The sequence below is a fragment of the Chamaea fasciata genome, unplaced genomic scaffold (assembly GCF_029207755.1).
Source record: "Chamaea fasciata isolate MVZ Bird 193981 ecotype frontalis unplaced genomic scaffold, bChaFas1.0.hap1 SCAF_6, whole genome shotgun sequence".
In the NCBI taxonomy this organism is placed as follows: Eukaryota; Metazoa; Chordata; class Aves; order Passeriformes; family Sylviidae; genus Chamaea; species Chamaea fasciata.
In genome coordinates this window covers 4,129,934-4,145,809 of record NW_027094091.1, presented here as the reverse complement: position 1 = coordinate 4,145,809, position 15,876 = coordinate 4,129,934, and the positions used below count along the sequence as shown (strand labels likewise).

Genomic DNA, 15,876 nt, shown 5'->3' with positions numbered 1-15,876 from the left:
TCATTGAAGTTTTTTACAGGCATAGTTCAAAAATACATTATTATGTATTCAAAAGTATATTATTAATTTATGAATACAACAGATAGTCAATATGTTAAAGGAAAGGCATAAGGATAACTAAGCGAAGACTAGAAAATCTTTCTCTGATCAAAGTGTATTGTAGGTTGTCCACGCTGTTTGGTTTTACTAAGATTCTTGAAGCAGTCAAGTAGATTAAGAGAAGTTGACATTGGCACGATGAAATGCATCTAAGGACAGTGTATTTGTTGTATTTTTTTTAATGTGTGTGGGTTTTTTGTATTTTTTTTGTAACAGATGGTTTGATGTGCTGCAGAAAGTTTCTACACAGCTGAAAACTAGCATTTCCAGTGCAGCAAAACATCGTGCTGATAAGGTACTTGTGTCTGTGTTCTCCTGAAAGAGCTGTACCTTAGATTTAAAACATTTTTCCTCCTTTTCAAACTAATTTGGCTTTGAATCAGACATGTTCAGATGTTAGATTACTTTAAAATCTCTCTATTACAGAATGCTATTCACAATCACATTCGTTTATTTGAACCCCTTGTCATAAAAGCATTGAAACAATATACAACAACAACATCGGTACAGCTGCAGAGACAAGTTCTAGACTTGCTTGCTCAACTGGTTCAGCTGCGAGTTAACTACTGTCTTCTGGATTCAGATCAGGTTGGTACCTCACCACATTTACACATTGTCATACAGCAATCTCACCAGCAGGTTCAATTTACATCTGCAGCAAAAATATTTCCAGCAGTCCATTCACTGTACTAAGGTGAAAACAGAGACTTAAAGGAGGGTGAGACTCAATTTCCCACCGCCCAGCTTCAGACTTCTGGGGTTTTTTTGCATGTGAATGACTTTCTGAGTTCTGCAACAACTATTTGAGAACTGCTCATGAGATTGACTTTAGGAATAAAACTGTGTGGACGATACAGTCACTTTTGTTGAATAAAACTTCATTTACAAATGGAAATACCTTCTTCCGTACTGAGAGTGTGGACTTCCTTATGAATGATAATGAGCATTATGGTTGACAACTGTTGTTTGATGTTAATGGCAGTGAAGGGAGCTAGTGGCAAATAGAGTAGTCTGTAGTTGTTTTTCATAGAAGCAGTGAATTGGTAACATAAAATTTAAGTGGTTTACGTAGAAGTATTTTATTTACTACAGTTATTTTCAAGTTTATAAATTAATGTGACTTGCAATACTTAAGTTTTCTCTAAGTTCATAAAAAGAATTCTTTGAAATGTATAAGTACTTAGGATTTTATCTCAGTTTGGATTTTTGGCTGATTCTTAACTTCTTGACTGTAATACCTCAAATATTATATTCCATGAGTTGAAGATAAAGTTATACTTAAAATATACAGACCACAGGTTTAACAATGGCATAAGTTCACACAAGCTGTAATAAGCTTCAACAGATTTCTCCATCTTCTGTAACTGCAGAGGGAGCATTTCATAACATAGTGCAAATGATTTTCAGTGCCTGTCTATAACTGTCAAAATGGTTTCAAATGGGAATTAATGTCTCTGTTCTGATGCACACTTTATTCTCTCTTTAGGTGTTTATTGGATTTGTGCTAAAGCAGTTTGAATACATTGAAGTAGGACAGTTCAGGTATGAAATTGGCAAAGATCCTTTGAACAATGAGGGTTTGCAACTGTCTTGTTCTGAAAGACAGATTAGTGATGTGTCACAAATAGTGATTAGGTTTCCTGGTCATTTCTGCCTTATGAGAAAGGGAGAGTTCTCTTCTGGGCAATGTGCTCGTTTGTTCTCTGGCTCCAGTGGTAACTCTGATTTCAGATAATTTAGGTTCCATGTGACTGAAGAAGTCAGGAATTAACATGGAAAATAATAATAATCTGCAACTGTGTTGTTTTGTTTCTCTGTTTTGGTATTGTAAACCCATTCCTTTGGGCCCCCCTGCCAAAGCTGTGCTTCCAGAGATCAGCATTTCATTGCTAGATGCACTTGCCTAAGGGAGAGCTACTTTTTCCTCTTGTGGATTCAGAGTGAATCCTTATGTACTCTGGTCACCTGGTACACATTGTATAGGACCTAATAGATCATAAGCAAGGCAGTGACATTTTTACTGTCAAGTAATTCTGTTTTTTCTCACACTTGAGTTTTAATGAAGAGAGAAGTTGTTCTTTTGCTCTGTGGATCTTCTACAGAAGTAATTTAGCATACATTAGACAGTATGTTATAATATTAGTAACTGTTATGGTCAAAGCTTGAAAGAAATCCCTGGGAAAAAAAAAAACCATTGTACAGAACAGGGCACAAAAATTATAGAAGTATTGTATGAAACCAGAACAACATATTCGTCAAAAAAACATTGACTGTAAAAAGATGAGTTTTACTGAACAGAGCTGTGCAATTCAAACTTACCACTTTAATTTGTTTTGTTTTCAGGGAGTCTGAAGCAATTATTCCTAATATCTTCTTTTTCCTGGTGTTGCTGTCTTACGAGCGGTATCATTCCAAACAAATAATTGGAATTCCCAAGATTATTCAGCTGTGTGATGGTATCATGGCCAGTGGGAGGAAAGCTGTTACACATGGTAATTCATTTAAAAAAAAAAAATTGAAAAAAGGAAAAAAAAGGCATTGACGCTTACTAGTTCAGCAATAAATCCACTGTTGACTACTAAGCTAGAGAAAACTGTTATCATACAGAGTGTTCCAGAAGACAGTAATTCCCTTAATTCCTTCAGGGAATTTATTATATCATATTAACACTGCTGCCCCACATTTTGCATTGTTCATAATTGCAACAAAACTTTTATTTGAAACTTGATTCAGTAATAAGTTCACAACTTAGCAGTTTGTGCAAGGCTTTGATTTTAATTTTTGGTCCACTTCCCTTTCCTTCTACTTTCAGCCTTTAAGCAGAAGCATGTCTCTCATACTTTCCAGTGATTCTGCTGAGAAATACTTTATAAAAATACCTTTTTTTTAGCTCTGTGAGAATGGGCAAATGTGTCCATAATTTAAATTTTCTACAAGTAGTAAAAACAGAACCATCATTATGCATGATAAATATGGGTTTGTGCTTTTTTAGGTATGGGTAAAACCTTTAATGAACTTAGAATCCAGTTTACTTTTAGTAACTGAACTGTTAGTTCAAGAAATCACTGTTCAGGAGTGATTTGTCTCATACTAAAACAAATACATCTCATTTCAGCAATACCAGCGCTGCAACCCATTGTTCATGACCTCTTTGTGTTAAGAGGAACAAATAAAGCTGATGCTGGCAAAGAGCTGGAAACTCAGAAGGAGGTTGTAGTGTCAATGCTGCTGAGACTTATCCAGTACCATCAGGTAGGAGAGGAGGAGGGAAGGTCCCTCTTTGTGGTCTGTGAAAAGGTGACATTGCTGTGGCTGCTAAAAATGCTTCAGGCAATATTAATGATTTTCTGTACAGAACTGGAATAGCTGGACTCTGTGGTATCTTTCCTTACAGACAGAATATGCAAAGATTTTTAAAGTTAAGGGAAAGGTTCTGCACTACGAATCAGTATTTCAGGTCAAGTAACGTATCTGTAGAATTTCGTAGTCAAGCCTAGAAAACAAAGCACTAAAAAGCTCCAGCTAGGATCATGATCTTGGCTGTGTTGCAGACAGGAAAAACAGGAGGTTGGTGGAAGAGTAGAAACTTGAAAGAATGGGAGTAAAATGGAAAAGGAGACAAGTTTAAAATTAGGAAAAATGCTGCATGGGGATGATTTAGGTATTGCTGTACAATAACAATATCTTGAATAACACTAACTTGAACAAGGTAATGACACTGGTAATTAGGTATTTGTTATGACTTACTACTTTGACCCAGACTTTACAGGTTTGGAAAACATGTTTCTGCTTTGTAGGAGTGTGACAATGACTTTTGTCAATACACTTTGTTTTAAAGAAAAACATAAAAGTAATTTTAAGAGAAGTGTTATGATCAACATGGGATCTTACTGCTTATTCAGGTGCTTAACAAACCTAATGTGCCTTTCTTTCATAATGTGAAAATGCAGTTCTAGTGTATGCTAATGAAAGCACTGTATTTTCTGAAAAAAGTCAGTACATCTTGTCAAAATAATTTGTTAGAACTGCGTGTTCAGATTGGGGTAATTTTGTGTATCCACATTTTCTTTTGAATTTGTAGTTTTATAATCATAAAATGACTAATATAACTATATGAAATGACACTCTGTAGACACATGATGTGAAATAGTGAATAACTTTGTGTTACATAAGGTACTGCAATTGCTGGCAGATCCCCTTCTGACACACTTGACCTATTAAAGACCACCCATGCACTGCTCTTCCCACACCATCCCATTTGTAGTTCTTATTCTGCCCTGTTCTGCTGGTGCAGTATGTATAAACCGACCCATGTTCTGTTGTTCCCTGGCTGTGGCTGGGGTGGTCTGCAGTGTTTTCCCTGGACATTTGAGAGGTTCCTAAGACTTTTGGAACTTTAACTTTTTCTGTTACAACTGGAGCTGGCACCCATGGAGCTCCAGAGTTAAGTCTTTCAGCCTGGAATTGCTCCTCTCTCCTCTCTCATGAAAATTTTTTTAGGAAGAAGGTCACCTGGGAATCTCCCTCTCCCTAATTTGAACTACCTGAATTTCCTTTACAGGTTCTCTAACTTGTTTCCTGAAACACATTCTTCTGTCCCCCTTCCCAGTTTATATATTAACATTCTTGGTTGCTGTGTCTCTTGTCTACCTGTCCTTCAAAGTGTGGTCTCTATAACCTTCAAACCTGTAACACATCCAGCTACCAAAAGTGCTCCTTGCTTGGTGTGCACCATTATGTTGTCTCTTAAAACTTTTATATGAAAGTGACATATCTCAGATGAATGAGCCCTGTTAAAATATCTATTTTGTTTCCTTGACCAAATTTAAACTTTATTGGAGCTAGAGTCAAGACGGTAAGCATATGGAAAATTTCTCCTTCTTCCTCTGCCTTTTCTTGAGTAAGTGGTGTGGTATTTAGATTTATGATTCTTTTTCCAGTTGTTTGAGTAGTCTTTTGACAAATACCATATAAAAAGTGCAAAGCAAACATTTTTTTTTCTAGTTTATAGAAGTAACTGGAAAATTCTTTGAAAACCACCACCAAAAACCTCACAACTAAGAACAGGCTTTTAACCTGAAAAGGGGGTTTTAAAAGTGTGTCATTTCACACGTGGGGTTTTTTTCCCTTTTTGTCTTTCTGGTAGATGGTTGAAATGAATTTTCTTTCCTACTATGATATTACTCAAATGTTTTCTGTTAGTATGGGTGTTTATTTACTTTTTTCCTTAACTTTTCCTCAGGTGCTAGAAATGTTCATCTTGGTATTGCAGCAGTGTCATAAAGAAAATGAAGACAAGTGGAAGAGATTGTCCCGGCAAATAGCTGACATCATTCTCCCAATGCTTGCAAAACAACAGGTGATTGTTTTAATTCTGCAAACATCTTTACTAATTGCTGCAATGTATGTATCAGTGGTGTCTTTCAGTATTTGATTTTTCCTTTTTTTATATGAAGACAAATTTTCTTCAGATTGTAGTTGCCATATCTGGAAAAAAACAATTCCTGCAAGGTAAACTTAAGTCTTTGAAGTGAAGAAGTTCATATTTGAATGCATGAAGTTTATGCAGTATGATCAAGACTGTCTCCAGAGGAAGGTCATTCTGTTTCTCTTAGATACATGTTATATCAGAACATTTACTAAATGGTGTGAAGATTGTCCCATGTTCATAGACTGTCAGAATTACTTTTTTCGTGGCAACAGTGGGTCTAATTGCAGACCAGATTACTCAAAGCCCCACCCAGCCTGGCCTTGAACACTTCCAGGGATGGGACAGCCACACCTTCTCTGGGCAGCCTGTTCCTGTGCCCTGCCACCCTCACAATAAAGAATTTCTTCCTAATAGAAACCCACCCTCTTTCAGTGTAAAGCCATTCCCCCTTGTCCTATCACTACCTGCATGTGCAAAAAGTCCCTTTCCAGTTCTCTTGTAGCCCCTTCAGGTACTGGACGGTGCTGTTAAGAGCCTTCTCCAGGCTGAACAACCCCAGCTTTCCCAGCTTGTCTCCATAGCAGAGGTGCTGTAGCCCCAGATACTCCATGCTCCTTGATGGCAGTTCCCCAATCCTAGGAGGAGATCTCACAGCTGGGGAGAGTGGACAGGATTAGACAAGAGTTTTAGAGCAGAGCTAAAATGCTGACAAAGTGAAATTGCTGTTCTTATGTGTGACTGCACATGATCATCTTCCACATTATTTAAGCAGGATAGGGTCATCTAGATTTGTAGTCCAGTCCTTTGCTTTTTGCAGTTGATTGCATTATAATTTATCTAAAAAGCTGTTCAAGTGCGCTGTCCTACCTCGGTTGCATTAATACACTGTAGCTGTTCACTTTTCTGATGATTAGGTTTCTTTTCTCCTGGTTACCTGCTTAAGTTTAATCGTGACCAGCATTGCAGTCTATAAATAAACCTGGTAGGATGTGCAGGGAGGAGAAAAGTCTCTAAATCTTATGACAAGTCAGTCTTCTGGTCTGATTCTCTGAATAAGGCCTGTTTCTCCAAATGAAATATATGTGGTATGCACATTGTATTTCATATTGTTGAAATATTTCATATTGAAATATTCATATTTCAATATTCATATTGAAATATTGTCATATTTCATTGTTTTTTGTCCATATTCTCAAAACTCATGTTTAGGAAGGCCTGCAATGAAACTTAAATTTATCTTTCATAGCTTTTGGTTGCTCTGAGTTTTGTACTGTAAAGAACAGCTTTATTACACACAGGTTGTTTTAGAAATGTTTAACACATGGAGTGTTAATTTTGTGTTGAAGTTACCTTTATTGGACAGTTAGAAATCAATTTTATGTTTTTCTTTCACAGATGCATATAGACTCTCACGATGCTTTGGGAGTATTGAACACTTTGTTTGAAATTTTGGCCCCTTCATCCCTTCGTCCTGTGGACATGCTTTTAAGGAGTATGTTTGTTACTCCTAAAACAATGGTAAGGTGCTGGTTTCAAAGAAGAGAGAATCTGGTATTTTTCTTGCAGAACAAAAGAGAATGTGTTTCTCTTTGTTAATTTGCTAAGCGATGTTAAAGTACCAGCAGCAGAATTTGGGAGCAAATCGGCTAGAACTAATGTGATTTACCAACTGGGATCACTTGGTACAGGAGTGTTCTGCTTATGAATTACTTTCCTTCATTTTGTATGTTGAGGATCAGGAATGTAAAGGAAGGTACTGTTACAATAAAATAGAATGCAATTTAATAGGTAAATTACATCTTTCTTATAAAAGTATTAGTACTGCTTTTACAGCTGAGAGATTGTTTACAGGGGAATATGAGCTTGACAGTTACCACAGGAACAGCGTTTTGTAAGATCTGAACTTAAAATTTATTTCTGGTTTGTTCCATTCTCAAAAGGGTCTGATTTTTTTGCAAGTTAATAAAATGCTAATTTTTTAATGCTTTTCTATGTTGTGTCATTTAACTTCAAAATTATTCAATCTTCTGTATTTCTGTTTGTGGTAGGCATCAGTGAGCACTGTCCAGCTGTGGATTTCTGGAATTTTAGCTATCCTTAGAGTTCTGATTTCACAGTCAACAGAAGACATCGTTCTATCCCGTATACAAGAGCTTTCCTTCTCACCATATTTGATTTCATGTCAAGCAATCAACAGACTGAGATGTGGAGAAAATAACGTGGCCACACCAGAGGATCGCGCTGAGGTCAAACAGGTGAAATACCCACCTGAAGAGACATTTTCCAGGTACACTGTCTTTTGAATAACTTGGAGAAAGGTGAAGACTTCTGAGAAATCACAGATAAACTGGGCAGTATTTAACATGTATAAAACTTTTGTCTGAATGGAATCAAGTCTATTAATAAGTTAATATGGGAGAAATGTGTATGGAGGAAGGAATATTGAGATGGACAGGGACGCAGAAGTTGACCAGATTTTAGTAGGACTGTGAATTGTTCTGGTACCTCTTCTCAAGCCAAGTGAAGGGCCTAATAGAGCTGTTAAAATGGGTGAATCCTAGACTTAGTAAAATCAGGTCCAGAAACTTCACTGCTTTCCTTCCTTTCTGTGTGGGGATGAAACATCACTTTTAAGTGGAAGCCCAGGTTCTGTATTAGAAACTTAACAGCAGTGGGATTCAAATCTATTGAGTTAGTCCTGCTCTTTTTTCTTTTTTTTTTTTAAGACCCGGCTTTGTCTGGTTGGCCTCCCATGTTGATGTCCTTGGACAGTGACAAAATTCAGGCAAAAGAATTGTGGAGAGATGGCAGCAGTATTATGCTGACATAATGTTTGTCATTAAGGCATTATGTTTTAATGTGGTGGCAAGCATTTGAAATAGCTGTTTGTTTTAGAAAATAATAACCTTTTACTCGAGTAGGGGAACTTCAGATAGGAATAGAATGCTGTTTCATGTCATTCAACTCACTCTGAGGGTGGTGGGTAGAGGGTCTTCTGGATACCCATACTGTGACCTTACATCCAACAGCAGTGATGTAAGTAATGGAGTAATGGTTATGGCCAGGAGCAAGGATGGCTTTCCTCAGATGGCCTCTTTTGGTGCTTCTTTTAACACCACACATTGTCCCAGCTGGAGGTTTGATAAATAACCTGTGTAGTAGAGGGTGGATAGATAGGGTGACCTAAACAGGTGAGTTACTGTGTCTTGCTGAATTACCCCTGCTGAGCTGAGCTGTGGTAACTGTCACAGATCGGTTTTAATTTGATTTAGCTCAGTTGCTTTTAGGAAATCACTATAAAGACACCACAGCATTCTGAATATTTCCTTTGCAAGTGAGTTGGGCCAGCGTATGAATGCTACTGTGATTGTAGCTGATGAGAGATAATCCAGATTTAAGATGTAATTATTGAAGTGTTTGTGATCATATAGCATCCTATTTGTTTTAGGTTAATGAATGGACAAGAACTTAATATTTTATTTTTCAAACCAAGGTTTCATAGGCTAACGTCATCTTTTTCTGGAGGATTGACAGTTTTCCTATTGATTGATGTGTTTCTTTCAAGATTCTTACTACAGCTGGTTGGCATCCTACTGGAAGATATTGTTACCAAGCAATTAAAAGTGGACATGAATGAGCAGCAACATACTTTCTACTGCCAGGAGCTGGGCACGCTGCTTATGTGCTTAATACATATCTTCAAATCAGGTAATACTTGAAATGTTGCCCATGTCATAGCATGCAGTGGTAGGGTGGTTTTTAAGTTCCAGGACAGCTCATAAATGCATTGAACTACTGAGAAGGAATATGTAAGTGCTGAAGATGTTATGTCTTACTCTGTGTAGAGAACTAACCAAACATGGTGCTCATGCATGCAGGGCACATTTTGCACATTGCTTCTGTCTTTGTGGAACAGAATGTAAGTAGTGACTTTTTATCTCTCCTTTTAACTGTCTAAAATTTTTCAGTTCCAAATTTGTGTCTGGATTTCTCATGTTTTGTCTCATTTTGGAGGTTGGTTGGTATGTCTAGCTTAAAATACTGAGTCACAGACCACTAGCTCAGACTCATGACAAGGAAGGTTCCTGGGTTTTGCCATTATTAGTAAAGATACATAAACAAGTGAATAAAACCCTAACAAACCAAACAAAAAAAACTAACCAACCAAAAAACAACCCTAGAAAACCAGGAAAAGTAGCACTTTTCCGGCTAGCTGTCTTGTGTTCCTTTCTTCAGGTTTGGAAATTTTTCCGTAGATTTCTTCTGCTGGATACCCAATATGTACCCCTTTGAAATCTGGTAATTCCTTAGTCCATAATTTGATTCCTTAGCCTTATTTTCTGAATAGTGATGCTGTCTTGCCTTCCTTTTATTCTTTCTTTGCTATGACTGCCCTTTTTTCTTTCTGATTTTCAGCTTGCAGCTGAAATGCAGCCTTGATTTACTCTTAGTTGTCAGCAATTTAAAAGGTGTTGGCACAAGTCCCTGGTTCTTCATAGGCTTCCTTGCAGACATGGGACAAGGATCTCTGCATTCTGTTGCCTTAGTCTGTCAAATGGGAGTTCTCCAAACCAAGGTTCTTGGTGCAAAGACTCCAGGAGTGTGTGTGAAGAAACACAAAATTAATCTTTGTTTTAGGTGTGCTTTAGGGCCCAGAACTCTGGACGTGCAGAGTGACAATTCTTTTCCCATGTGTTTGTTACAGTAATAATTTTAGTATGTTTTTATACTATTTTATTATATAAAATTACATAATTATAATAATGTGTATCTTAAAGTATATATTGACTTATTTTAGGAGAAATCTTTGAATCCAATATTATAACAAATAATTTAAACCAGGGTGTTTTGGCATAAAGTGATTAAGTGATCAAGCCAGGAGTAGTGAAATCAGAAAATCAAGCTGGTGATTGAAACTGGGGCAGTGGGTTCTTCCACAGTGGGAGCTGTGGGATAATTGAAGGCTCAGCTAGTTCTGCTGCTTTGACTGGCTTCCAGGCTGCACTGGGACTCTTGCCACGAATTATGTAGAAATTTTCATGCAAAATTAAAATTAAATATTAAAATACTCTTGCAGAGCATTCGGATATGTGGATTGGATGATCTCTAGTGTAAAACTACAAATAACTTCAGGTATATAATTAACACTAGTACCTGTATGGTGTAACAGAGTAGAAGAAAAGTTGTTCAGACACCTGGGCTGTACTTTCATGTCATAACATATTTATTTAAGTTGAAGATTAACTAACTGCCTGAATTCATAGTACTTTTCTTTTGTTCAGTTGGAACCTCCATAATTATTTTCTCTTTAAGTTATATTCTCCTAACTATGGGTGTAGCTTACAGCAATTTATGTCTGGAAACATAGGCTGTATTCTGTCATTTCTAACCACTGTTCTACTTGCATGTTTTGTCTTCTCACCCATTGCAGTTTTTTCAAAGTGTGAGCATTGCTGACTCCTGTGTTTCCAGCTGTAGGAAGCTGCTAGATTACAAGTGAACATTCTCAATGTGTTCCTTTGAATTTAGAAAGAAAAGGCATGGGCAAAATAAAAGATCAGCAAATAAAATCAAAACATGAGCATGCAATGACTTTTGTGACTGTAGGAAGTCACTAGATGGTGTAGTTTCTACAAATGCAGGGAGCTGGAGTGGGGCTGGCACTGCTAATAAGTGGAACCAGAGATTGAAGACTCAGCTATTTTTCCCATTCTTTGCTATTTACATTGTGTATTTGTCAGTCCTGGGGGCAGCTTAAATTGGTCCGCATGGCTGTGGAATTTACAGCTTTATTCTTCTGTATGTCTGCCAAGGAAAGCAAGTAACACTGCAGATTTCCTTCATTATTCTGATTAGCTCTTGGTTTCTAACTGACTCTGAAGAAACTTGTTTTTTCCCACTTCTCATAGAAACTCAAAAAGTCTTACACCTTTAGACAACTTGTTTTCCCACCATTTTCTAATTTCTTTTTTCCCCCAACCTTTGTTTGGCATACAAACACAGAATCAGCAAATCAGAAAGCAAAATTCTGCTATTTTGCTGAGTGTTCCATTTTCAGGGTAATGGCAGAAATACCTAATTTTTGCACTTTAGAAATTGGATGAAAGAGAATAAATTTAGTTTCTACTAAATGTGTTTGGAAAACCATCCTCTGAAGTAAGATACTTGTAGGTGTTCTTCCTTAACATGCAGGGTTACCTCATGGTTCTGAAGTAGAAAATCTGTGTTTTAATTTATAAACAAACAAACTAACCCTGGTCCACAGGTGACATTTTTAAATTTAATGAAGGTTTTCATTTATCAGATTAATGAGAATTGTCATGAAACCTATCTAAACATTATTTATTGGGTCTGAGAGACGGTCGTTTCTGGTTTACACACTGCCCTTGGGCAAACTTCATCCCTTGCCTTAAATTTGTAAAGCTGCTTAGAATTTACCTTTCTTGCAGGAATTCTACCCTGAATAATTTTAAACTTTCAGAATTCAGACTAGAGCTTTGTTACTCTAACATGGTTTTATTGTTTTCAGGGATGTTTAGAAGAATCACAGCTGCAGCCACCAGACTTTTTACAGGAGATGGATCTGATGGTAGTTTCTATACACTTGAAAGTCTGAGTGAGCTTGTTCAGTCCATGATTCCCACTCATCCTTCTTTAGTTCTCCTCTGGTGTCACATCTTGCTTCTTGTCAATTATACCAACTACAACTGGTGGTCAGAAGTGCATCAAACCCCAAAGTAAGTTTTGGTTTTGTTTCCTAGTAGTGTGTTTTCATATAATGATATTTTCTAAAATCATATTTAAACAATCCAGCTGCTTTCTCCCAAGCCTGTCAGTCCATTGAATGGTGCTGCTTGGATTATCAAATGTAGTTAGGCATTTACTTTGTGTGTACATATTGTCTCTTCTGATACTGGTGTGACTTCCAAACTAAGGAAGTGTGTCCTGCACTCAGTTACTCCTCAGAAGAACTGCCAGGTAATCTCTCCACTTCTAAGGCAAGAAAGTTTCATCCGTGTACTACTTTTTATTAAAACTGTGGAAAAAACTATAGCAAAATACTCAGTGTTCCATGTTTATTTGGTGACCTCATATTGCACTTCCTAGGAAACAACCAGCCAGTGGAAATGATGGACACGGCTGTGTTTGTGACAGTACAATCTGATCATATAACTGTACCTACAGGATTATCTGTTCTCAGTGGGTCTGTTGCTAAATGCTGTCAAAACATGGTATTGGCACCCTGCTGGTTCATTAGCATCGAGCACTGTAATAACCTCACTCAGCACTAGTTGTCTGAAATTTGGAGATTGGTTCTAAAATGAGTATTCTCTTGGTTTGAGGTTTGTTTATCCCACCTGTCAGGCATTGGAATGATTTGTCCTCAGTGGATAATAAAGGGTCCTCCTGTGAGGATGGATATTCCTCTGTTTTAACTGTAGAGGGAGGTGAACAAATGACTTGAGAGACATTTCTGGTGCTTGTGCAGTGAGTGTTGGGCAGTCTGGTCTTGCTCTACAACTGAAGTGCATCAGTACTTTCACAAACGTGAGATTCTTGCCTCAGTTCAACCTTATGTATTGAAAATGTATTATTCTAATTTGTGGAAATACGGAATTACCAGGATTATGAGCAAAGCAGGGCAACTACTCAGGCACTGGAAAAGGCTGTCTTGGGAAGGGAAAAATCACCATCCCCGGAAGTGTTGAAGAGGTGTGTGGATGTGGCACTTCAGCATACGGCTTAGTGATGAGCCATGATGTGGTGCTAGGTTAAAGGTTGGATTTGGTGATCTTACAGGCAACTTTGATGATTCTCTGAACTAAAACAGCAATTATTTTAATTTTTTTTTTTTTTTTTTATTTACCACTATCATCTCTTTTCTGGGTTGGGCGTCATTTTTAATGACACTAAACTAAGTGCTCAAGAGCACTGGTTTGGTTTGAGAAGAAAATACAGTAGTAGGTTCTACTACCCTACCAGAGATGCAACAGCCCATGTTTTTTCTTTTAAATAACTCATTTAGTTCTTTAGATTGTCTGAAGAAGTAATAAGCAATACTGCAATTGTAAAAAAAATAAGCATCTGATGGAAAGCTAAGTGTCTACTTCAAGGAAGTGTGATGTTTGGATGAAGCTTACAGGGAAGGACAGGTCATGTGTGGATACTCCAAGCACTTCGGTTGTTCATGTTACAGTAGCCATACCAAGAAAATGGTAACAACATATAATGTACTTTTTGCAGGCGACACAGCCTTTCTACTACTAAATTGCTTAGCCCTCATGTATCTGGAGACAGTGATGAATCTGACTTGGAATCTAAGCGTGGCATGTGCAATCGTGAGATAGTGAGAAGAGGAGCACTCATTCTCTTTTGTGATTATGTTGTAAGTTTTGAATTATGACTTTTATAACTACAGTTTTGAGGTATTTTATGATGCTGACAGTCATTTACTACTGATCCGTGTTAACTAAAAAGTGAAGTGTGTGTTAAATGAAAAAGGAGGATCTGTGAAACTAGTAATTTTATTTTCAGATGGCACTTCTGTAAGCTTAGATATGACCTCGTTTGGCATTGTTTTCTGTTCTGAACTGAGAGTTCTCTTGGCTTGTCAAGTTTACCTGGTGGGTAATAGAATTACCTTCGGGATATCACATCCCTTACTTAGGAGGTGCTTGGAGCACACTAAGTAGTTCCAGACTTCCCAGCGTCAGTAGCAGTGCACAGTGTCCAGGAGACAACAAATTCCCATCTCTACACCATAAGCAAAGAGGTTTAACATTAACATTTAAACTTCCTTTTTGGTTCTCCAGTGAGAACAATTTCTGTGGCTTCAGCCTTTTGCTGAAATGTTAGTTTTAGTTCATTGGTAACTTTAGAAGTGAATCTTCAACAGTAGGAGGTATTGCACTGGGCTTTGTACCTCAGATCAGTTTTGAGGTAAGGAAACTGCATTCCTTTCAGGTTCATTTGAACAGAAAGCTATGTTTAGGAAACATTTCAAGTACTAATGCACAGTCACTAGAGTCAGAGTAGAGCTTATCCAAGGTAAAATGCTCCAGAACCTCTTTACTGAGGTGCTGTACAAGCTCTCAGCATTCCCTGGTTAAGTCTACAGATATTTTCGTGTTGCATTCCACTGCTTGTTGATGTACACAAGCCTTTAGAGGTTTGACATTAATTATTGACAGATCTCTTTGGATTTGCTTTCTAGAAATTCTTCATTTTGTTTTGAAGGCCAGTAGTAATACGAGATCTTTAGGAAGCCTAAATGAAAATCACATTTTACAAGACAACTCTGTGTGCATGTTTATTTCAAACACCATTTCATTAAAAGCAGCATCTTTGAATCAACCTTCTCAATTTACTTGTTTCTAACCTGTTTTTTAGTGTTTTTAGAAAAATAATATGCACGTTCATGGTAAATACCTTAATTTGCAACAAGAGCAAAACATTAAGAAAACTTACTATGTAAAAATAATGATGGTGGTATGAAGATACAGACACTCTATGCCATTATTTAACTACCAGAACTATTTATGAGAAGCTTTATGTTGTGTCATGTTTAGTAATTAAAATCTTAACATTGGTTTTACTGCAATCAGATTTTCATTTTTTTCCCTTTAGTGTCAAAATCTGCATGATTCAGAACACCTGACCTGGCTTATTGTGAATCATGTTCAAGACTTGATTAATCTGTCCCATGAGCCTCCGGTACAAGATTTTATCAGTGCTGTTCACAGGAATTCAGCAGCCAGTGGTCTCTTCATCCAGGCCATTCAGTCACGGTGTGAGAATCTTGCAGCTGTAAGTTTAACTTTTTGACTTCTTGTAAAGAATAAAGTCACTTTATGTCAGCATAAGTTTAACTGATAAGTATGCAAAGTTTGACATTTCTGGGTCATTTATCGACTCCTAATTTTATTTTTAAAATCACTTACTTAAAAATGCAAGCAGCAAACCTTATATTAGCAACTTCAGTATTAAATGTGTTCCAGTTCATCAAATATATGAATTCAAGTGGAGATGGTTAAGCTGCTTTTCTTCCTTCATGGATATTATCCCACATAATCAATATCTGATGGGTAAATGAAAGCTGTAACTTTCAACTTCGATTTCAGTGCCTTAGTAGTATAGATAGCAAACTTAACTACAGAGGCAGGAGTAGGAACCAGTCCATCTTCATAGGCCCTGACAAGATGAAAATGACTTGTGAGCTCTTGCCTTTCCCATTGATATGTTCTGAAAGTTGTAGCCTCTTGGTGAGGGAAAATCACTGAGAAATTCAGGGTATTATTTCTGTTGATTATTTTAGTTTTCAAATTGAAAGGAGTGGATGATATTTT

General features: G+C 37.1%; 1 protein-coding gene across 2 annotated transcripts in view; it reads left to right on the top strand.

The window, feature by feature from the left end:
• Window positions 1-15,876, top strand: part of HTT (huntingtin) — an 80,974-nt gene that overhangs the window by 39,672 nt on the left and 25,426 nt on the right. For both annotated transcript variants that reach the window (XM_066185249.1, XM_066185250.1), the window contains 12 exons: window positions 316-394; window positions 526-687; window positions 1,586-1,641; window positions 2,443-2,591; window positions 3,215-3,351; window positions 5,342-5,458; window positions 6,926-7,048; window positions 7,579-7,817; window positions 9,096-9,238; window positions 12,060-12,267; window positions 13,775-13,916; window positions 15,158-15,337. In XM_066185249.1, coding sequence (XP_066041346.1) covers window positions 316-394; window positions 526-687; window positions 1,586-1,641; window positions 2,443-2,591; window positions 3,215-3,351; window positions 5,342-5,458; window positions 6,926-7,048; window positions 7,579-7,817; window positions 9,096-9,238; window positions 12,060-12,267; window positions 13,775-13,916; window positions 15,158-15,337 — 1,735 coding nt within the window. The remainder of the gene's footprint in view (window positions 1-315; window positions 395-525; window positions 688-1,585; window positions 1,642-2,442; window positions 2,592-3,214; window positions 3,352-5,341; window positions 5,459-6,925; window positions 7,049-7,578; window positions 7,818-9,095; window positions 9,239-12,059; window positions 12,268-13,774; window positions 13,917-15,157; window positions 15,338-15,876) is intronic.